The sequence below is a fragment of the Tenrec ecaudatus genome, chromosome 15 (genome assembly GCF_050624435.1).
Source record: "Tenrec ecaudatus isolate mTenEca1 chromosome 15, mTenEca1.hap1, whole genome shotgun sequence".
Taxonomy (NCBI): domain Eukaryota; kingdom Metazoa; phylum Chordata; class Mammalia; order Afrosoricida; family Tenrecidae; genus Tenrec; species Tenrec ecaudatus.
Window position 1 is genome coordinate 56490019 of NC_134544.1, and position 22703 is coordinate 56512721.

General features: G+C 44.2%; 1 protein-coding gene across 2 annotated transcripts in view; it reads right to left on the reverse strand.

Moving 5' to 3' along the window:
• Positions 1-22703, reverse strand: part of COLEC12 (collectin subfamily member 12) — a 225110-nt gene that overhangs the window by 50763 nt on the left and 151644 nt on the right. For both annotated transcript variants that reach the window (XM_075533126.1, XM_075533127.1), the window contains exon 3: positions 8198-8320. In XM_075533126.1, the coding sequence (XP_075389241.1) occupies positions 8198-8320 (123 nt within the window). The remainder of the gene's footprint in view (positions 1-8197; positions 8321-22703) is intronic.

Genomic DNA, 22703 nt, shown 5'->3' on the forward strand with positions numbered 1-22703 from the left:
AAGCTTTCTGCAAAGTAGTTGAAGCACCTCATTGTTTCAGAGACATCCTGCAGCCTGTTTGTGAGACTAAGCAATTCTTTGGCTTGCTAAGCAACATTTTCAGGAGGAAATTAGTGACAGCTTAACTTGGGGCTGTGCGAGCAACATAAAATGTGAAGTAAGCAACGCTCTGAGAACAGAGGAGCGGCCTTGGTCATTTGTGGAAAACAGAGGCATTTCTATTTCATTTTCTTTGAAGTTCTTCAGAATAGCACCTTACCCTACTTCTTTCACACAACCTCCCTTTAATGAAGAGAGTTTTTCAGACTTCAAAGGCGACCTGGTGGGAGAATTGGGTGGGTCTTATCTTTCTGCCTCCTACAGTTTTGGTTGAGTAGGATCTTATCTACAAAAAGAAGGCTACCTGGTCAAGAGGAAAATCATGTAGGAAAGATCAACATTTTCATTCATTGAGGTTGTGCTGGGAATGAGGATTATATTTTACATTATCTTCCTTTATGTGCAGAGGTCAAAGGGATGAGGGCTTAGGGGTGGGAAAAGAGGGGCAAGAAAGTCATCTTGCCTCCATTCCTTCCATCTCTCCCCCTTCATATTGGCTAGCCATGATGGTGTCGTGTTTATGTGTTGGGCTGTGATCCTCATGGTCGGCAGTTCAAAACCACCAGCAGCTCCCCAGGAGAAACACTGTGCTTTCTACTCCCCTAAACAGTTACAGTCTTAAAAAACACACAGGAGGTCGCTATGAGTCAGCACTGACTTGATGGCATTGAGTTTGGTTTTCATTTTCGACACACTGGTTCGAGTGCACACAGCGCGCCAAACCAAACACCGGGATGTTAAATTTCTAGGTAGTGCTTTGATGGGTCGCCCTCCCCAAAGAGCAGCTTGGTTTAGAGGTGTCTGGGCATCAACTCATTGCCTTCACAGAAGTCGTTCTTAATCTAAAATCCATCTGTTCTTTCATTAATTCATTCTGTCAAACTTTATTGGGCAATTAATTGTTAGAGCACCATGAAGTTAACTGCTAATGGGAACTGTAAAAAAGGATGTTGTTGTCCAGGGCTTATACTTTAGTGGATCAGCCCAGTGGCCTCAATGGCACAACAGAACAGGAAAACTGAAAACAAAACAGAAAAACCCGCGGCCACCGAGTCAATGTCCACTCACAGTGCTCTGATAGGACAGGGCAGGGCCGACTCCGAGGGTTTCCAAGCCTAAAGCTTTATGGGAGCAGGTAGCCTCATCTTGCTCTTGCAAAGCTGCTGGTAGCTTCAAACTGCGGACTTTGCAGTTGGCAGCCCAATGCGCAATCCACCATGCTATCGGGACACCCAACACAACTTTCAGGAGGTCCCTGCAGGAACTTCATGTCGAAGGGAGACATGAAGGGGAAGAAAGAGGAATAGAGAAATGGTGTTCCGAGCAAATGGACCAGTATGTGTAAAATATGTCGGGGCTGGAAATAATTTTTTTTTAATGGAGGAAAGATTTGTACCTTAAAAATCAGCAAGCAAAAAACAAAAAAATGAGCAAAATTATTCTTTCCTTTGGCTCTTTCTGTGTGATTCTGAGGGCACAAATACCCAGTTCTTGTTTCCTAGCACAGGCAAGACCCACAAAGCTACCACTCTGCAGCGTGTGCCTTCATGGTGTCACACACTGTTGAGTCCAACAAGTAACTTACTAAACGGTGCTTGATGACAAGTTTCTCTTGATATGGTCTCAGTAGAAACAGTCCCGGAGAAGTGTTGAGGGGCCTAAATAAGCTAGTTAAGAAAAACAGAGCCAGCCAGAATTAACTGGACCATAGAAAATCCTCCTCGGATGGGGAAATAGATCTATGTGTCTATATTTATAGGTTAAGTATTAAGGTGGCGGAAGGACCTTGGGCCTCTACTCAAACACTCCCTCAATGCATGAATACTTTCTCTTATTAAATTGGAACTCTATGATGCTCACTCTCCCGACACAACGGCTGGAGCCAAAGTGGGTGAACAAGTAAATGTGGTGAAGAAAGCTGATGGTGCCCGGCTATCAAAAGAGATAGTGACTGGGGTCTTAAAGGCTTGAAGATAAACAAGCGGCCATCTAGCTCAGAAGCAACAAAGTCCACATGGAAGAACACACCAGCCTGTGTGATCGAGTGGTCCCAAAGGGATCAGTTACCAGGCATCAAAGAACAAAAAATCATATCATTGACTGCACACCTCCATGATAGGATCACTGAAGACAAATGGGTGCATAAGCAAATGTGGTGAAGAAAGCTGATGGTGCCCGGCTATCAAAAGAGATAGTGTCTGGGGTCTTAAAGGCTTGAAGGTGAACAAGCGGCCATCTAGCTCAGAAGCAACAAAGCCCACATGGAAGAAGCACACCGGCCAGTGCGATCACGAAGTGCCAAGGGACCAGGTATAAGGCATCATGCAAAAAAAAAGATATAAGTGTGTGTATGTATGTGTATATATGTGTATATATGTGTATATATGTATATATATACCATATTAAATGAAGGGGGAAGTGCAGAGTGGAGACCCAAGGCCCAAGTGTCGGCCAATGGAGATCCCCTCATAGAGGGGTTTAGGAGAGGAGATGGGTTAATTAGGGTGCGAGGTAGTACCGATGAAGAACACAGCTTTCCCCCAGATCCTGGATGCTTCCTCCCCCCAACTACCATGATCCGAATTCTACCTTGCAGGGCTGGATAGGGCAGAGGCTGTACACTGGTACATATGAGGGCTGGAGGGACAGGGAATCCAGTGTGGATGATATCTTCAGGACCAAGGGTGTGAGGGCGATGCTGGGAGAGTGGAGGGTGAGTGGGTTGGAAAGGGGGAACTGATTACAAGGATCCACATGTGACCTCCTCCCTGGGAGAGGGACAGCAGAGAAGGGGGGAAGGGAGACTCCGGATAGGGCAAGATATGACAAAATAACGATGTATAAATTACCAAGGGCACATGAGGGAGGGGGGAAAGGGGAGGGAGGGGAAAAAAAAGAGGACCTGATGCAAAGGACTTAAGTGGAGAGCAAATGCTTTGAGAATGATTGGGGCAGGGAATGTATGGATGTGCTTTATACAATTGATGTATGTATATGTATGGACTGTGATAAGAGTTGTATGAGCCCCTAATAAATTGTTAAAAAAAAAAAAAAAAAGAAAATCCTCCTCATCTTCACTAGGGCCCCACCCCTCCACTGCCCAGGGCTGGTCATGACATAAGAACCTTATTGAATCAATATCTCTTCTTTTGTTGCCTCATCTGAAAACACAAGAGCCCCTAGGTTAGACTCACTCGCCACAAGTGGACAAGATGACCGGGCACTTTCCCAAGTTCCCACGGCCCCCCAGTTAACAAACTTTGTGGTGCTTATTATTTCCTACCTGCATGGCTTTAGGAGGGGAAGGATACAGAAAGCCTTGACTATGTTGAGAGTTTTTTTTAAACATGTTTTGCTACTCGATAGCTACCACTGTGTAAATGTAAGTGTGAAGAAGAAATGGACAGAGAAATAGAGCCACTCTCTCAGGGGCGAACGACAGTGGTGGCTCTACTGCATCTTTTCTTCTCATCCTAATCACCTTGAAAAAATGGCATTATGTCTTCATTTGACAGGTAGCAAATTGGGTGGTCAGAGAGACTGACACCCAGGTTATACAGCCAGGCTGAGGACTTAGCATGATGCCCCGCCCACTAGCAAGCACTCCATAAATATTCATAATTTCTAATACAAATGGAAGAATTAAACTTGGACTGACCGGCTCGCAGGCCCATCCTCAGGAAACCACTAAACCCTGGTTACATGTATGCGGGGAGACGTGTGGGAGGAATTAGAAATTAGAGTTCACTTCAAATATTTCTCCTAATCAAATTTGTGGGCCAAGGAACTGAGAAGGGAACGCGTGGGAATTCTCCACTGCCAATCTGTCAGCTCTGAAGGAAGATGGCTGAGGTGGGTGCCGAGTGAAGGCTCTAAGGTCAGCAGACACCCAGTCTGCCCCTTGCAAGAGCAGACGGACGTGTTTGTTTCACATGCCTCTTACAGGAAGGTTTTCATGGCTATTTCCTATAAGCGGAGTTCTGCAGTCTATGATTTTGAATCATGACGCTTTCTACCTGTGTTCTCTGCAAGGCCCTGGGGGCGGCAGGGTGGTGGAGGAGGGGAAATGACTCTGTCTAAATGTGTGAGATGAGAGATTCAGGCAAAAACCTTCCATTTACCATAAAGCAGACAAGTTGACAGCAGGCAATGTCTGGCACACTACGGATTATGATGGCTGACGTGCCTTTGTGTCTGATTTCTACAGGGTAATTTTGTTTACGGGGCTCTATGCACACAGTGCCCACAGTCAACGTGCTGCAGAAAAGAGGGGAAGGAACTGGCTCGTCCCTGCGTGTAGGACATGGTATCTCTGTTCATACGGCTTTACCATGTGCTGATTACCGAGTTTCTATAAGGCCTCTTTCAGAGGTAAGATGAAAAAGGAGGAAGAGAGAGTAGTTGGAAAGAGGAAGGAAAAAAAAATAAAGGAAAAATCTTTGTAACTTAGAAGTAGGAAATGAAACTACCAACAACAAAAAACCAAGCCAGTTGTGATCGATTCTGACTCACGGTGACCTCACGCGTGTCAGAATAGAACAGTGCGCCATACTGTTTGCAAGGCGGGGTTTTCAGAATTATATTACTAGGTCTTTAGCCAAACACATTAATTGGGCCACCCAGAGATTCTCTGATAAATCACTTGTTGTTTTTGGTTGCTGATGAGTTGATTCCAACTCATGGTGACACCAGTTGTGAAATGGAAGTTGAAATTGAAGAATTAATTCATAGACTTTTCATGGGTGTGACTTTTTGGAAGCAGATTGTCAGGCATTACTTCCAAGGTACCTTTGGGTGGATGTGAACAACCAAATTTTGGGGGTTTTTCCCCCTGTTCTTTCTATTGTAGTTTGGGTAATAGCTTTCAGAGTGAACTATTTTTTCATTCAGAAATTTATATTTTGTTTCATGACATTTGTTTTAATTCTGGGTAACAGCACTTTCCCCACTTCCTCCCTGTGTCCTTTCCTATCCACCATTCTTTCCTGCCCCTTACTGCCTTCTAAACTTAGTTTTGGCCAACTGCTGCCCATAAGGTATCCATTGGTTGACTTTTCTGAGAAGTGCATTTCTCATTGCTGTCACTGTTCATTTTACAGACCTACTGTTTGCTGAAAGCTAAACCCTGGGGATGGGTTAAATTCCTGCCATGAAGGGTATCCAAGGCCCACCATCGTGGGTGTTCCACCAGTCTCTCTCAGACCAGTAGGTCTGGTCTTTTTTGATGAGTTTGTTCTCCGTGTTTTCCCTCCCTCTCTATCCAGGACCTTCAATTGTGATCCTGTTCAGAGCAGTTGGTAATGGGAACAGGCACCATCGAGTTCTGGTGTCAGGGTAGTGGAGGTTGTGGTCCCTTAGTCTTTTGGATCCATTGTTTCCTTGAGCCTTTTATTTTCCTCACTCTTCTTTGCTTCCAATGGAAAGAGACCAACAGTTGACTCTTGCAAGCTTACAAACCCCCAGTCACTACTCATTACCGTAGGATGCTGTGCACTGTCTTTGTGGATTGTTATGCTAATTACCCTAGCTGTCCCATGAGACTGTAGTCCTATGCGCCAGAGGCCAGTGGCTCATTCTTTCAAGGTATTTGGTTATGGCTAAAAAGTTCTAAGAATTTTGTCCCTGTTGACTGTACTATAACCATAGATATATCTGTAGTCCATACAAACACATATGTAGAAATATCCCCTAGCATACCTGTGTATACTTGTGTACTTCCACTTGATTTTACACCTCTGTTCAGTTTGCATGTCTACCTTTTTATATCATTATTATTTTGTTATTACAGTTACTGCAGGATTGTGCATGTCCTAAAACCTTTGCTGGCTTTTCCTCATATCAACTCCGGGGATCTTCCTTTGCCTTGGTCATGCTGTGTCGACCTTCTCCTCCATGGACGTTGCTTTCTCGGCTCTCAGGTTAACAGGTCTCTCTGTTCTCCAGTTAGTGATCGTCCCTGTTTGACCCTCTCATCCCGGGAACAAATTTCCTTCATTTCTGTTACTTTTATGTTTACCCAGTATTATTTTCTTATTTTTCACTCGGTTTAGGATTATTTACTTTCTTGTGGTTACCCTGTAATCTATTATTATCTTCATAAGTTTAAAATAGTTGGCTCTATCTTGAACTCTTGACTTCCTTGCCATTTGGAAGTTCTGAATCTACACCAGGAACCCTGGCGGTGTAGTGAGTTAGCTGTTAACTGAAAGGTCAGCAGTTTGAACTCACTCGTTTCTCTGTGGGAAACATTGAGGCTTTTTCTCCTACAAAAGTTTACTGCCTTGGCAACCTGAAGGGGCAGTGTTTGGTTTGGGGTTTTTAGAATTTACACTATTTTCCCCATTTTGCTTTTCAGTTGTTGTTTATTGATTGGTATCTCTAGTTCCCAATTTTCAGTCTTATAAGTTTATCATGTTTTTGAAAATTCTTTATCTGTATTGGTTCCCGGGTCATGTCATGTGTCTCCATCTCAGGTTGTCGACAGTTCTCTGTTTGAAGAGCTTCATGTTTCTTGTGTGGTTGGACTGGTTTTTATAAATTATTTTAATTTCTGTTTCCTTGGAAATGACTTGCTTTTGGCCTCTATTTGAAGGCAACTTTTTCCTTTCAGGGTTTATATATGTCATCTCATTGTCTTCTTGCCTGCATGATTTCTGCCAAGAAATCAGAGCTTAATTTTATTGGTTTTCCTTTGGAAGTAACATTTTGTTTTTCACAAACTGCTCTCAGAATTCTTTCTTTGTCTTTGGAAAGCTTGATTATGACGTTTTAGTGATTTCCTTTTGGTGTCTACTCTATTTAGAGTTCACTGGGCTTCTTACATAGATATCCTTTTATCTTTCATGATATCAGGGAAGTTTTTGCCAACCAATCTTCAACAATTTTCTTTGTGCTTTTTTAGGCGGGTTTATTACTTCCTGTTGGAAGCTTCTGTTACATGTAAGTGATTGGTCTGGATGGCATCCACTCATTTTCAGGCCTTCTTCATTTTTTTTTTTTCATTTCCTTTTCTGATTGTTCCTCAAGCAGAGGAGTGCTAAGGGACTTGTATTCAATTAGGTGATGCTGTCTCCTACTGATTCCATTCTACTTCTTAGTTCTTTCAATGTATTATTTCTGAAATGTTAGTGTAGATCTTCTGGATTCTATTAGCTGTTTTTATCTGGTTTATGATTTTCTATTTATTATATCAGTTTGTTCTGGCATTGTTTTCCCGAATTCTTCTAGAGTTTTGTCTCTGCTCTGCTTCCGGGATTTTGTTCGTGTTTTCCTTGATCTCTTACTTTGTTGAAGGGTCCTAAGTATAATGCTGTTGAATTGAGGTAGTTCTATCACCTGTCCTCAAAAAGGGTTTCCCAGTTCTATATTTCAGTCATTTGCTTGAGCCACGCCGTCCTCTTCCTTTGTAGGAACGGAGGCTGTCTGTAGTTCCTGAGACACTGTGGAGCCACTGTCTTGATTTGCTGATAACATGCCAGTTTGCTTTGCCCTGTTGGCTGGTTTTGGTACATTCAGGCAGGCGGGTGGACATGTTCCTTTGGCAGCACTGAGGTACTCACCACCTGTCCCTTGGTGGGTGTGGTAGCGGGTATTAGTTGCCACCTATTGGTCAAATAGTGTGGGCCCAAGGGGTGGTATCCACCCAGTGGGTAGGGAAGTATATGGGGCTTGAGTGTCTGAGCAATGTGGGGGGAAAAATTCGAAGATGGGCAGGGGAAATCAGAGAAGACAAAAGGAGAGAGGTGTGCAGCAGTGGGCAGGAGCATGCGCAGTTGGACTGCAGAGAAGTGACCACTTGGTGTCTGATCTATGGGAGTGCTCACTGATGATAAGCGAGACTGTCGATATTTTGGCTGTAATCAGCCGTTTGTGTCACTCAGGCACTCCATTATTCTGGCTGAAGAGAAGCAACAGGGCTATTTCCCATTCCATTTCCCATAGCTACAGGAAGCTCAAGATACACAAATGGATGTTATGATGTTGCTAAGTTTCGCATGTGAGTTATATAACTGAGATACTTCACAAAAATGACTTTTAACATGCTTGTCGTAGTGAAAGGAAACTTGGTGTTTGGAAGGAGAAGGGAAAGTGTACTTACCTTTGTATCCCAAAATGGCTACTGTGATTGTCAGCAAGGCACACAAGATGTACAATAATATGATGGAAAACTTCAGTGCCCAGTTATTTTTACATTTTGTACACTGTGTTCCTTCCTGAATACCTGTAAGAGAGGTCCGATTTTAATAATAGTCATTAACAAATCATTTCAAAAATCGTCACTTTGAATTCTGTCTCAGATGCCATGATTAACTTTTATATATATCTTACTATAGATACACTATGAGTTGTATTTTAAAAGTAAACATTTTTTATCAATGTAACAACACATGAACTTCAGCTATAACAACTGTTAGGTTATTATAACTGGACTTCATATGACTTGAAAGTGGCACATAACCTTCTTTCATGGAACAGATTTTCAAACAGAATCCACCGCAATAATGACAATAATTTAAATATGAATCTCCATATGACAAGACATTTGGAATACCAAAATATGCTTGCTTTAGATATTAGATCTAAAGCAATTCAAACACAACAGAAACAAAATTGTGACCTGTCCTTCGACGTTTGTTTCAGGGATGTTCTGGAGCTAGTGTTGATTGGCTTGTACGAGTCAATTGTTAAATTTTTAGGAATTGCGACAGTTCGTTGCTTGAAATCTGCTCCAAAGAGCGCCAATCACCATGGAAAATGGCAAACGCTACAAGTCCCTAGGTTTTCCTCCCCTGGGGAACTGGCCTGCCACTGGTGTTGAACACTAGGATCAACAGCAGAAAACACAGGTCACTTTAGTGATTTAAACACCCAGTATACAAGTGTGCTTGTGTGTTACAGAGAACGGACGCTGATTTTGCTTTAACTTACTACAGTGGTTTCAATAACAACTGTCGCACAAATGGTGAACTGTTTTTTTGGGGGGTTTTTTTGATGAGAGGAGATACATTTAGACGACTCACAGTTTGACTTTTTGCAACACTCTAGCCTAAGTGGTAAAGCACCATCACTTCTGCACATGACTCCAGACACATACCCATAGAATTGGACCTTTCCTTTTTCATTGCTTGAGTAGAACCACGGAAGACAGAAGTCCGTGGACATTTTGTTAAAATCACATGGTAAGAAACACCAGAAGAGTCTGTGTTTCCCTGGTCTGTATGTGTCTCACTAACAGCACCCTCCAGGAGACTAGCACAGAAAGGACTGGGCGCTGGTAACTGTGCTCAATAACATTTAATGGGTAAATCGTGAAGATTAAGCTATAGCTGAAGTATCTTTCCTTGGGTTTGTAATTGCATAAAGAGTCCCCCTTCAGTGAAAAGAGCTTTTCAATTGTATTTGATATCAAATGAGAAGAGAAACAGCATGTAACTTTCAGACATTCCGCTTTTTAAAAATATTAATCATTTTATTGGGGGGGGGGTTGTCTTACAAATCTTATAACAATCTATCATTTAATAGTATTAAACACACATGTACATATTTTGGTTTCAACATTTCCGAAGAGAGATTGAACTTGTAGAGTTCAACTAAACTCTCTTGCCTCCTGGGCTATGGGTTTGGGGGCATCTAATCTGTGTCTCATGATTTACAGCAGGGTTCTCACACTTGAGGGTGCATAAAAGTCGCATGAAGAGATGGTTGGTGCATAATATTTATAATTCAGAAGGTTTGGGAGGAAGACTGAGAATATGGATTTTTATTTTATTTTTCACTTTACAAAGCCATACATGTTATTTTTTAAATGACAGAGAGAGCACTTAGTGGATGGGAAGTGGAGACTGCTGGTGTCGACCAGAACTTCTCCAACTGTTTCTTGTGAAGGGCCAGGCTTTACATTTTTCAGCAGAGCACTGACTAGTATGTGGTCCTTTTAATTAAAAAAAATCATTTTACTGGGGCTCTTGCAGCTCTTATCACAATCCATACATCCATGTATCAAGCACATTTGTACATATGTTGTCATCGTCCTTTGCAAAACATTTTCTTTCTACTTGAGCCCTTGGTATCAGCTCCTCAGTTTATTTCCCTCCCTCCCTAACCCTTAATAATTTATAAATTATTGTTTTCATATCTCACACCAATGCTGTTTCCCTTTGCCCACTTTTCTGCTGTTCTTTCCCCTGCGGTGGTGGGGTGGGGGTGTAATATGTCAATCATTGTGATCGGTTCCCTCTTCCTCCCCCACCTTCCCCCTGCCCTCATGGTATTGCTACTCTTATTATTGGTCCTGAGGGCTTTATCTTGCCTGGATTCCCTGTGTCGTGAGCTCTTATCTGTACCCGTGTACATGCTCGGGTCTAGCCAGGTTTGTAAGGCAGAGTATGGATTTCTAACACGAGTCCAGGTGACATGGATGCAGCTAGTTTGGGTGCTACACTTCAGAACAGCACTTCTCAAACTTTAACGTGCTTCGGGACAGAGGTAAATTCTGATTTGGAAGGTAAGAGGTAGGCTGTAAGATTCTACATTTCTACAGAGGTCCAAGTGAGACTGATGCTGTCTGGTCCAAATACCTCATTTTGAGTAGCAAGATTTTAGTCCAGATGGTGGTCATGTTGGACTAGCCTTTGGTCAACCAGTTCTTGGAGGGCGAAGCTATAAAGTCACCAGACACGTGAGTCAGACAGACATAGAGTAAATCAGCTTCTTTGCTTCACAATGCTTCTGTTTCTCTTATTCTCTCTACATTCTGCTCTACTGCTTTATGTAGTCACCTGTGTGTTTAAATTCCATGCCATATGTCCAAAACAACCTCAGTTCGAATCCTGCCAAATCACATCTCTAACTTCCTCCTGCTCTTCTTAACCCTTTTGTGGCCCATAAGACACAGATCACCCTGGGAGACACCGGGCAGTTTAAGATAAGATAAAATACTAATTTATAAATTATTAAGGGTTCACGAGGGAGGGAGGAACGGGGAGGGAGGGGCAGGGAAAAAAGGAAAATGAGCTGATTCCAGGAACCCGAGCGGAAGGCAGATTTTGAGAATGATGAGGGCAACGAATGTATAAGGGTGCTTTACACAATTGATGTATATATGGATTGGGATAAGAGTTGTATGAGTTCCAATAAAATGCTTTTTAAAAAAGATACAGATCACCCACCCACATTTTCAGCTTCATTTGAAGCTGTTCACCCAGTTGTAGTACCTGCTACTACCAGGGAGAGACCTGCATAACACTATGAATCAGAAAAAACAGGCCTCACCTGACCAATCCTACCACCAGAGTGCATTGAGGACATATGGGTTTTAATGCAAATATGTGTCCTACATATTTTAAATTCATATGACCTCCAAAACATTCCCTTGATTTCCATATGCCTTTCATTGTTGAAAATACATGATACCCACAACAAAATTCACAGCAGAAAATAATTTGGTCAGGAAAGGGTTAATTCCATCCAATCCCCAAACCTCTATTACCAACAGGCTGTTGACATGAAAGACACCCTGATATCTTTTCTTACACATACTCTCCAATTCCATCAGTTACCAGGCCCTGTTAATCTTTATTTGGTATGATTTAAAAAAACAAAAATTTTTATCCGGCTCATAGCATCATCCACAGTTCCCTGGTTTTATTTCCTGTCTACATCATGCCAGGTTCTGAGCTAGGTCTTGCAACATAATATCTATCGTCCCAGTAATGACCCAGAAGGAGGCGTGGTTACAGAGCGGGATTGAGAGCCCATGTGGATCATGAACAAGAGTCCAACCCGGGTCTTTCTGACGCTATATGCCAGGCTTGCTCCACTCTCTCCGGCCAGCTTTCCCTGTTTGTTTTCACTGCCAGCAGGCTAGTGTGAGATCAGTTTATCTGAACGGAAACTTCTCTTCCATTCCCACTGGAATCCAACCTCACCCTGTCCTAAAATACTGCTGTCCTCATGACATTTGTCCAAAAAAAGAAAAAGAGAGAAAGAAAAAGAAACAAACCAAACCTCAAAGGCTTAACTTCAGACTGAAAACACACACACACACACACACACACCTGCCTCCCCCTACTCGCAACCAGACACACAATCACCCAGTACTTACACACATACACACACTCTCCCCACCACCTCTTCATCTGTCTTCAACCAGCTGCTTCTCCATAATCTGGCTGTTTGAAACACACACACACACAAACACACACACACACACACACACACACACAACATTCAGGGTGGAAAGAATTTTGAAATCGGGAGAGTGGGAATTGTAGGCACACCCACAAACTTGCCACATTCCATATTCCAAAACAAGAGCCCTGCTTTGATGGAGACGGTAAACCATGGGAAGGTGGGAGAGCCGCAGGGATGCTGGGACGGGGTGACCTTACACAGCTGACTGTGAGTGTCGCTGCTTTGGGATGCTCGGGTCAAGGCAGATGAACCCTTGAAGCCTGTCTCTCTCCAGGGTGGTTTCCTCCATTCCAGGAGAAGACTTCGGAGGATCTGTTCCGTCAGAAGATAGGACATAGAATCTGTAGGTCGGCAGGCAGCCGAGAGCATCTGGTCAAGCCTGCGTCCATTACCAGTAGAAAAAGCGAGGGCCGTTGAGGTAAAGCCCTGGTCCTGACTCCAGTGCAGGCCCGGCCCCTCCATTCCTGCCCTGTGTGCTGGCGCCGTGTTTGCCACTGGACATCACGAGCATGTGGTATTAATGCGGATCGACTCCCAGACAGTTGTCACTAGTTCACATTCCAAAGAGCAAGGTCACTTCCTCACGATGTGCGCTTCTCACTGCCGACGGCATCAGCACTTAATCAATGTCAGATGGCACTGCCCGGTCTCCCTCCCCCCGCCCCCACACACTTTCTCTGTCTTGTTTTTCCTCCTCCTGGAGACTTATTTTTAATAAGAATTCTGTTTTATCTTTCCCTCTCTGCCCTCCACTGGGAGGACATCTGGCCAAACATACTGATGCCGACTACAAAGAGACCCTGCTGCCTCATGGAGCTGGGGACCCTCCACCTTGAACCTCGATGGTCACAGAAAACATTTGAGAGAGACATCCCCCTGTTACCAGCCTTTGTAATGTTTGTTTTCTTCGCATTACTTTGCAGAGACTGGGGACTGGGTTCCCATGGGGGGAAGGAAGGGAGATGGAGCCTATCTGCAGAGTGCTGTGGATAAGAGATTCCAGCTCAGGAAGGGAGGCTCTTTGGCCCCTTACCTCCAAGAGATCTGGCTTATCCCAAAACCTGGTCCCAACAGGACATTTGCAATTCAGCAGGCCACAGAGAGAAAGAGCGGAGGGGCTCATGCCTCCTCGTTGGCTGACCTTCCTCAACTGGAACCCACTGAACTTGACTCTTGGCTCATGTCATGTGTCTATTTTCCAGTATCCGAGTCTTTGTTAAATGGAAAAGTTTGGAGGCCAGGCAAAGCCGGAGCCGCTCTGGTTAACTCCTTGTGTATTCCATGGAAGTTCGGAAAAGGCGGACAATTTGGTCCCCAGTGTCCCAACTTGTTTCCTGCGCTGCCAAGTTTCCAATAACACATGTTTAAAGGCCGGCACGTGGGGATGGTGGGTGGTGAGCAGGCTGGGGAGAAACACTGAAACACGCCAGGAAAGACAGTACTACGGGCCAGCAGAATCCACCAGCACTGAGAATTCCTTTCTGTTGTGGTTCTCCACCAAGAGCCCTCCCAAGTGCTGTGGTCCAGGCGCCAATTTAGTCTGTTTTTTCAATCATCTGGGAGGAAAAATATGTCTCCCCCACCATTTTATATACACACGGGGGTACTCCCCCAAAAAACACCAAGAATTTTTTTTTCCAAATCTATGTATTTAATTTTTTTTCTTTCACAAAAACAACCTTATCATCTTCAAAGTACTCTCCATTACACTTAATATACATTTGTCAAATCTGTAATCCCATTCTTGGAAACATTTTTCAAACTCGTCTGTTTGGATGGCTGACAGCACCTCCCTCGTTTTTATTTCACCTTTTCTACTTCATCAAATCACTGTCCTTTCATGTCCCTCTTCACTCGTGGAAACAAATAAATCACAGAGTGAATCCAGGTGAGGAATGTGTGTAGGTCAAGAGAAGTATGCTGTTTTGTTTTTTTTTGGCCAAAACTGGTGCATAGATGGTTACATGAGCAGGTGCATTGTTGTGGTGGCAAAACCAGTCCCCTGAGTGCCACAGGCCTTTTGGTTGCACACTGTTATGCAATCTTTACAGACCCTCTAAAGATTCATCAACAGTCTGACTTGGTGGAATGAACCCCAAATGCACTGCGAGTCAACATTTTCATCTTTTTGTGAAGTTGATGTACGTTCAGAATGAGGTTTGTCATCAATCAACATTTCACCTTTTTTGAAATGAGAAAACCACTTGTATACTTGAGTTTCCTCCATAGTGCTGTTCTTGTAAGATTTGTTCAACATCACAACAGTTCCTGTGGCATTTTTCCTGACCAGGAAACAAAATTTCACAGCTGCACTCTTCTCTTAAATTGGCCATCACGAAAAACCGAGGTTCCAGTGAAATTGCTTTTATGAAAAAATTCACTGTGATCAGAGAGAAACTTCCCAGGCAATGCCACTGTGTGCACTAGCTCAGAGTGGGTTTCTTGAGGTTCGCCTAGCGGGGGAAAAATGCATACTACTACAAAAGCTCCTCTCTGCCCAGTGCAATCCCATTTTGGAGGGGTACTCCTCATATGTATATATACATGGGGAAATGTTTATATATATATATTTGCCATGCATACTGCCAAAGGTGGGTTCATCTCTTAAAGGGATACAAGCCTACATGCAATCAATCCCCTTCTTTGTTAGAAGTCTGGCCCCAGGGGTGGGTACCTCTGGGTTATCTGAATTATCACAAGTGTTTAGCGCAGTGGGTTGGCCAGAAAGCTCACATTACCAAAGAGAACTTTCAAAAACCTGTAGGTTGCACAATCCCTCAGAACCACAAGTCTTGATCTGATATTTGCAGTAACATTTTCATGTGGTTTTTTTATAGCTATTAATCTACTGCCTGGTGGTAGATGTTCCCAGAAGCCCATGAGAATGATCTGACTCTAACGAGAAAACATGATTCAAATCCATTCCTAGAATTAAAATGCCCTTGAAAGCGACAAAGCAGTCAGAGTTGCCCTCCTGGCGGTTACTTGAATGCTGTGCGATGCCATGCGGACAGAAGTTAAATGCATCAATTACTTGATCCCCAAAATCACTAGCTTGATCTGATGACAAAGGCTCTTTGCTAACTGATGGGCTATGGATTTAGTTTGTAATTCCTTCTTTTTTATAGTGAGCAACTTAGTCCCCCAATGGGACACCTCACAAGGTCGCATTTTCTGGATGGTGTGGAAATTCACGAAGATGGGAGGAGGATAAGAATTGGAGACGGACTCACTTTCTGTGCAACAGAAGTAAGGACTAACAGCACCTGTGTATCCGAAAGATGTCTTCACAACTTTTTAAAAAGATGACTTAACTATGGGTGTGTATGGTATGTGAATTTCAAATCTAGGAAATTACTAACCTCCGCCCCCACCAAAAAATAAAACAAACCCCCCGCAAAGTTGACCAAGGGTTACTACGGGTGGAAGAGGAAATTTCTGCTTAGGGGGCACTGCGTTTATGTCCATGGTGGTGGGATAATTTGGAAAAGACTATCAATGATTGCATACCATAAAGAGTTACCGTCAGTGGCACAGAATTATACACGGAGCAGTTCTTGAATGGGAGGACGTTTTGTTTTGTATATTTTTTGTGTATTTTTACCATAGTTATACGAAGAACGATGCGTACAAGGAAAAAAGAAACTCAGGAAAAGTGAGTACAAGTGGTCTCACGAGAACAGGAACTTCGGGTTCATGCTGAACTTCCATCCACAATCTGCTTACTTCCCAATGGTGTCCCGATTTAAATAATGCTCATGCCTGTATGTAAAAACTCTCATCAAGTTCTGGTTTCATTTTAATGTTAAGGAAAAATACGATTTGTTTAATGTTTAGAATTTAAACCCTGCCTATTAAAAAAAATGTAGGCAAAAGCCAAATGTAATGGTCTCAGAATATATACATGGTATCTGCCAGAATACCATCATTTTCTTCTGCGGTTTTTGTAATAAGAAATCCTTTATTATATGAACTGTGCACAAATGCTTCCAATTCAGAGGACAAGAATCCCTACTCAGTGTGGAGCTCAACCATCACATCCCAGCTGGCCCCTTCCTCTTGGCGGGAGTCCTGTTCATGTTATTCCACAGGCACAGAGCAAACTGCCAACAATCCTGATGATACGATGCAACAATACGGACTACTTCATTATCTGGCACTGCCAGACAGCATCTTTGTGTGCTGAAGCACGGAGTATTTTAATTAAAAAGACGCAGGAAAATCGGGCTCCGGTTTGGATCCTTGGAGTCTGTTGCATAATGCAGTTAGACAGAGGTATGTGGAGCAAAGTGCTCTTGGAGCCCGGGGGTGTAGTAGGCTATGCATTGGGCTCTGTGTTTGGTGGGAGAGTTTGCTATGCATGCAATGAGGAAGGGCAGGGGAGAGCAGCCCTTACGGAGGTGACTGTGACGATATAATGGTTAACAAAGCCCGACACTCACCAAATAGCCTCAATTCTCCCTAGAGTGTCATCGTTGTTATCCCAACAGCCCTGATTTCCCTGCGAGACGACTCCACCTTGTTGGCTGAAGGCAGGCCAGAGAACTCCTTAGAAGCAAGGATGCCAAGACTTCGTCTTGCATACTTTGGACACACTGTCGGGAGAGACCAGTCCCTGAAGAGGGACATCATGTTTGGTAAAGGGAAGGGCAGCCAAAGCAAGGAAGGCTCTGGATGAGATGGACCGACACAGTGGCTGCATCCGTGGGCTCAGCCATGGGGGCAACTGGGAGGCTGGCGCCGGACCGTGCAGTTTCCTTCTGTTGTGCACGGGGTCGCTGTGGGTCAGGGGGGACTCGATGGCACCCGACAACTCCACTTTGGCCCCTCAAGGCTGGGAAATTTTCCATGAGGAAAAGCATCGACGTCCTGTCTGCTTACAGCAGGATGGATTTTATTTGTTAATAGTTTAAGCTGAGACACTCCTTTCTAGATTTTCTGATATCGTGTAGCCTAGTTGAGGCCTTATAAAATTTTACCTATTTATTTGTAAATGTTTACCACAGAAAATTGGAAAAACCTAGAAAGGTAGTTACGAGGGTTTTGTCTCGCAATGGCCCAGCCAACCAAAATAATCTGTGGGAGAGGCCATTCACTTGTCCGCCCCTAACTGTCATCTCCATTCACAGAATGAGTCTGTCAGGTAAACAGCAGTAGCAAAGCCACCAAGCCGACTGGCATCGAGGTAATTCCGACTCACAGCACCCCTGGGTCACTCTTCAGCAGAGCAGACAGTTTCGTCTTTCTCCTTCGGAGCAGCTGGGGGATTTGAACTCCTGATGTTGCCGTTAGCAGCCCAGTGCTTACCAACAGCAGCAAGAGGGCTCCTAACTAGTCGACGAGAAGTTAGGACATGACCGGTAACTGGTAGGTAAGACTTGCCACATAACCAAGTCCTTGCCAATGGAGTATGTGTACAGGCGATGTGGCCCACTTCCAAGTCTAGCGACCTGAAACCTCAGAGGCGGTTTCCTCCCTTCTTGTAGGTTGATTGCAAATAACAAGGACCTAGGAATCCCGGGTTCAAAAGATAGTAAACATCTCTGAATCCCTGGTGGATTATGGGGAAGGCTGTCCTGTCCACCTGAAGACCCACTCCAGAACTGATGCTTGACCAAGGAATGTCTTTTGTCTTCCATCTTACTGAAATACAACCTGCTGAAATCTTAAAGTGTAAGCACAGGAACCACGAGTACTATTTTAGTGCACTTCGCGTCCATTCTCTCTCTAGTTGCTTTATGTATTTTATATGATGATGATCTACAGATGATAACCAATATTTGGGTTAGGTGATACATTCTTGTTATAATTTAATGGCTGTATAGATAGCATTCCATAAAATACCTGGTCAGACCACTACTCACGTAACTATTTGAAATATTTTTCACATTTAGTTTGTTTCTGATTTTGCCTCACTTTAAACACTGTGATAAATACCTTTGTGTGAAAGCTTTTTGTTTTGTTTTAAAAGAAGAAACACAGGGAGGGTGGGGAAGGGGGGAAATAAGCTGATACCAAGGGCTCAAGTAGAAAGCAAATGTTTTGAAAATGATGATGGCAACATATGTACAAATGTACTTGACACAATGGATGGATGGATTGTGATAAGAACTGTACAAGCCCCCAATAAAACCATTTTTAAAAGAAGAAGAAACACTGCAGAAAGCCAACAAGTTAGACTTGTAATTTAAGAAGTATTCCTTCAAAATAAAGGGGAGCAGAAATGCCTTTTCAATGAGGATGGACAAGCCTTCCTTAGAAATGGGCAATAAAAATCGGCCTCGGATGGTGAACTACTGCAGGTCTGGGCTTCTGGAGGCTGTCATTCTCTCACTGTTCTGTGGCGACAGGCCATTAAATAAATGCTCACCACCTTTGTCAAAGTCAGGGTTGGCTTGGAGGTTGGCTGGTAAGGGTTGGGAGTCCCCCAGGGGACTCCTCCCCCCAAGGGTGATTCAGATTTTAGAGTGGGCTTGGCAGGGAAGGCAGCTTTATAATTCCAAGGCAATTCATGGAGCACAGAGGAGGTCTTGCTCAGTTTAAGTCTGAAACTAAACCACCCTGGCTGCCCTACTGAGTTTTCTTTTGCAGTTCCAGTGCTCTGAACTAGGGCCCTGGCTGCCTGGACCCACAGAGCTGCAAGCGGCTCTAGCCTGCAGTAGTGGAATGACACACATTAGCAAGAAGGAAGGAGGTGAAAGAAAGGTTTATTAAATGGTGACAATTTTTAAAAAATTGTCAAGAGCCTCTATCTTTTATTAATCTATCTGGAACATACTGGTGAAAGCAATTCTTTTTACAAACATGACTTTGACCCCATAATTCAGAAATTCACAATAGTTCACCACTGCCAAGGTACCACACACAAGTGTTTCAATAAAGAGCTCAAGTGGCTTGCCAGCTCACATCCTCCGATCATACAGCCTAGTGGAACCTCATGGCAGGAGCAACATAGCTGCCATCCAGGTCAATGCTTACTTTACCAGTGAGGCAACTCAGGCCCAATAAACACCACTGCCCCATGGCAGGACTTCAGCACTCAGATCTCTAGAGTCCTAGCCAGGGCTCTTTGAACCCTTAGCCCAACCATGTGTCTTTCTTACTACATTCCATTTATTCATTTAGCTAGGAAATAAACACGGGCACCTACTCTGTACCTGGCACTGTGTGTAATGGTGAACAAGGCCCACAGCTCTCTGATCTTATGGGACCTATTCTCCAGTGGGAAGGCATTTTCATATTTTCGGAGGCAATAAATGGACTGGAGAACTACAAAGCAAGGGACAGGCAAAAGGCATGTGGGAGATACCGCGGATGTCACTTAAAAGTCGTTTTATTGGCATATATTTGACTTGACATGTCATACAATTCAATTGTTCAATCATATTAAGAAGAGTTGTGAAATCATCACCACAATCAATTTCAGAAAATTTTCTTCTCGTACTCACTGTTAGCTCCCCTTCCCCGACTCCATCCTCCCCTGCCATGCTCCTAGGTAATCATTAATCTGGCTACCGTCTCTGTAGGTTTACCTATCTGGATTTCTTGTACACAAAATCATACAGAACACAAACAGGAAGCAAGCAAGCAAGCAAGCAAAGAAAATCAACAACAATGACTAGATAGGACAACTTTAAACAACTTTAAAATGGGTCAAAAGGGAGATAAAATAAGATGGTGTTATTACATTTTAACCTACTGTATATGCTTGAGTATAAGCCGACCCAAACATCCTCCGAGGCACCTATTTTTACCACAAAAACTGCATTAAAAATGTGCTGAGAAATTCGGCTTACACTCGAGTATATACAGTAATTACATCTGCCATAATCAACTTTAAAATGCCCTATGTCTAATAAGAAGCCTATTCATACCATTGGACTATGTTCAGAAGTGATGCACCACGTGGGGACCCTGCAAATGGATTTTAGACTTCCCCTGTCTGAATGGCAATTTTAATGACGGGGGTCCAAGAAAGCTCTCTAGACGATCAACTGAGCAAAGACTTGGCATACTCAGTTACTCACCAAGCTCCTGGGTCTGAAGCTCTGCCTCCCTTCTCCCTGAAATACTCTTCTCTCTCTCCAGAGGGCGTCCTCCAAAAACCTACCCTAGACTTCCGCCACATGAATCCCTTGTTAGTTAACCAAGCCCAGCAGAAGCCCCCGTACCCATGCGGTTGACACGGTGCAAGTCTATATTCACTTGTGGATTGCCCCGATTCAATCACATTTTCAAGGCTATCTCCTTCTGTAGGTACAAACTTCATTGCCATAAAATCAGTTCCTACGCAGTGACCCTAGAGAGCTGAGGAGAACTTTCCTGTGGGGAATTCCAAGCCTGTAAAGTCACAGAACAGACCGCCATCGTTTACTCCTATGGAGTGGTCGGTGGGTCTGACCGGCTGGCGTCTTACTAATCAGCCAAGTGCTTAACCACTGCACCACCGTTTTATTTTAATGTGGTATTGCGCTTTGCTTTCTCCAAGGAAACCAGCATTCTGCAGTCCTGTGCAAGTACCTTGGCAGTGTAGTGGGCTATGCTTTGGTCCTACTAACCGCTAGGTCTGAGTTCCCACCTACCAACCACTCCTCAGGCACAAGAGAGGCGCTCTGCTCCTATCAAAGGCCTGGGCAGCAGTTCTGCTCCGCTCGACAGGGTCGCCAGGAGCCAAGGTGACTTGATGCGCAGCCTATAAACCCCCACAAAACAGCATATTCTGCACAGTGTGCATATTACGATCGGAGCGTGACCCGGGTCTTGGGAAAGCAGGGTCACATGTATCTGGAACCACGCACTCCCCGACTCTCATGAAATTTGTCCAACTCCACCTGTGTGTCCATCCTTCTGCAGGACAAGGGATGTACTGTTTTTTCTGGTCTCTGGGCCAGGGTGTGGCTGGAAACCAGGGTCCCAGTCCCGGTGGAGGGATCTGCTCAAGGCTGCCTGGTGTCATCATGCAGACAGGCACACCCACAACTTCTAGACCCACAGAGTTTGTGTCTCAGAAATCCCCAGGGCCAGTTCCAACATGGAGGTCACTGGGGGCCAGAATCTACTTGATGGCAGTCAGAATCAAAGGGGCTTAAAACACTCCTTAGACCCTTTCCCAGACTGACGCCCACACCCCCCCCCCCCGCCCCCGCCCGGATTCCCAGACCACACAGTGGGGCAGAGATGAGACAGTAAACCAACAACCCAACCCTTGCCTTGAGGCGCTTACTTTAAAAGCGTCATTTTGGCGCAGCTGCCTAACGGATCCACTCTCAGTCTATGGAGATGTCTCACCAGGCTGGTTTGCATGTTGCTATGGTGTCGGTGCTGGAATCTACCAGCAGGTCACCCATGGGGGGTAGGGCAGGGTTCAGTGGGGCTTCCGGACTAACACGGACTATGAAGAGAAGGCTAGTGTTCTATATCTGCAAATAGCCAATAAAACAGAATGTTGAAGATCAGCCCCCTATGTTGGAAGGCACTAAAAATACACAACGGCCACCCCAGGGAACAGTGGCATATGAACAGCCTGAAGGTGGCGCGGCACCGGGCAAGGTTTCAGTCTGTTCCCCGTGGGGCCTCACAAGTCAGAGCAACTTGACAGCAGCTCAGGCACAGCCAGCACAACAGAGGATCCGAGGCTGTGGTGACACGGCTGCTGCTGCTCCGCGCAGATCTCCTGGGAGGACAGTGCTCTTGGTGTCGGAAACAGCATCGGGGCATGCGGGGATTACGCTGCAGAACAGGTGTTGAGAGAGAGAGACTAAATCCACTGGCTCTCACATACCTACTTTGTGTGTGTGTGGGGGGGTGTTTTTGGTTTGTTTTTTTTTTATAACCAACAAAACTAGTGGTTTGATGACCATGAAAAGGCAGGGATTTCAATGTCGATGGAAATATCAATCAGGCTAAAAGACATTCTGCATCCTTCTATAAATATGTTTGTTCCTTTTTTCTTTACTTTCTTCAAGTGAAGATTTTAATTGAGGAAACTCAGAGTGCAGAGAGAAAGTGAGCCACGGGAGGGCCACAGATTTCAGTTCGTGTTTTAAAGTCACTGCCGGAGAACCAATCTCGGAGATCTATGTGTAACCTCCTCTCTGGGAGATGGGCAATGGGGAGGCGGGTGAGGGGAGACATCGGGGAGTGTAAGATAAGATATAATAATTATTTATAAACTATCAAGGGATCAGGGGTGGGGTCGGGAAGCGGGGGAGGGGGAAAAAAGGGAAACTGAGATGATTCCAGGTACCCAAGTGGAAGGTGAATTATGAGAATGATGAGTGCAACGAATGTATAAGGGTGCTTTGCTCAATTGATGTATGTACAGAATGTGATAAGAGCCTTATGAGCCCCAATAAAAAGATTAAAAAAAATAAAGTCACTGCCTACGAGGTGCAGCAGTTCCTCTGAAATGA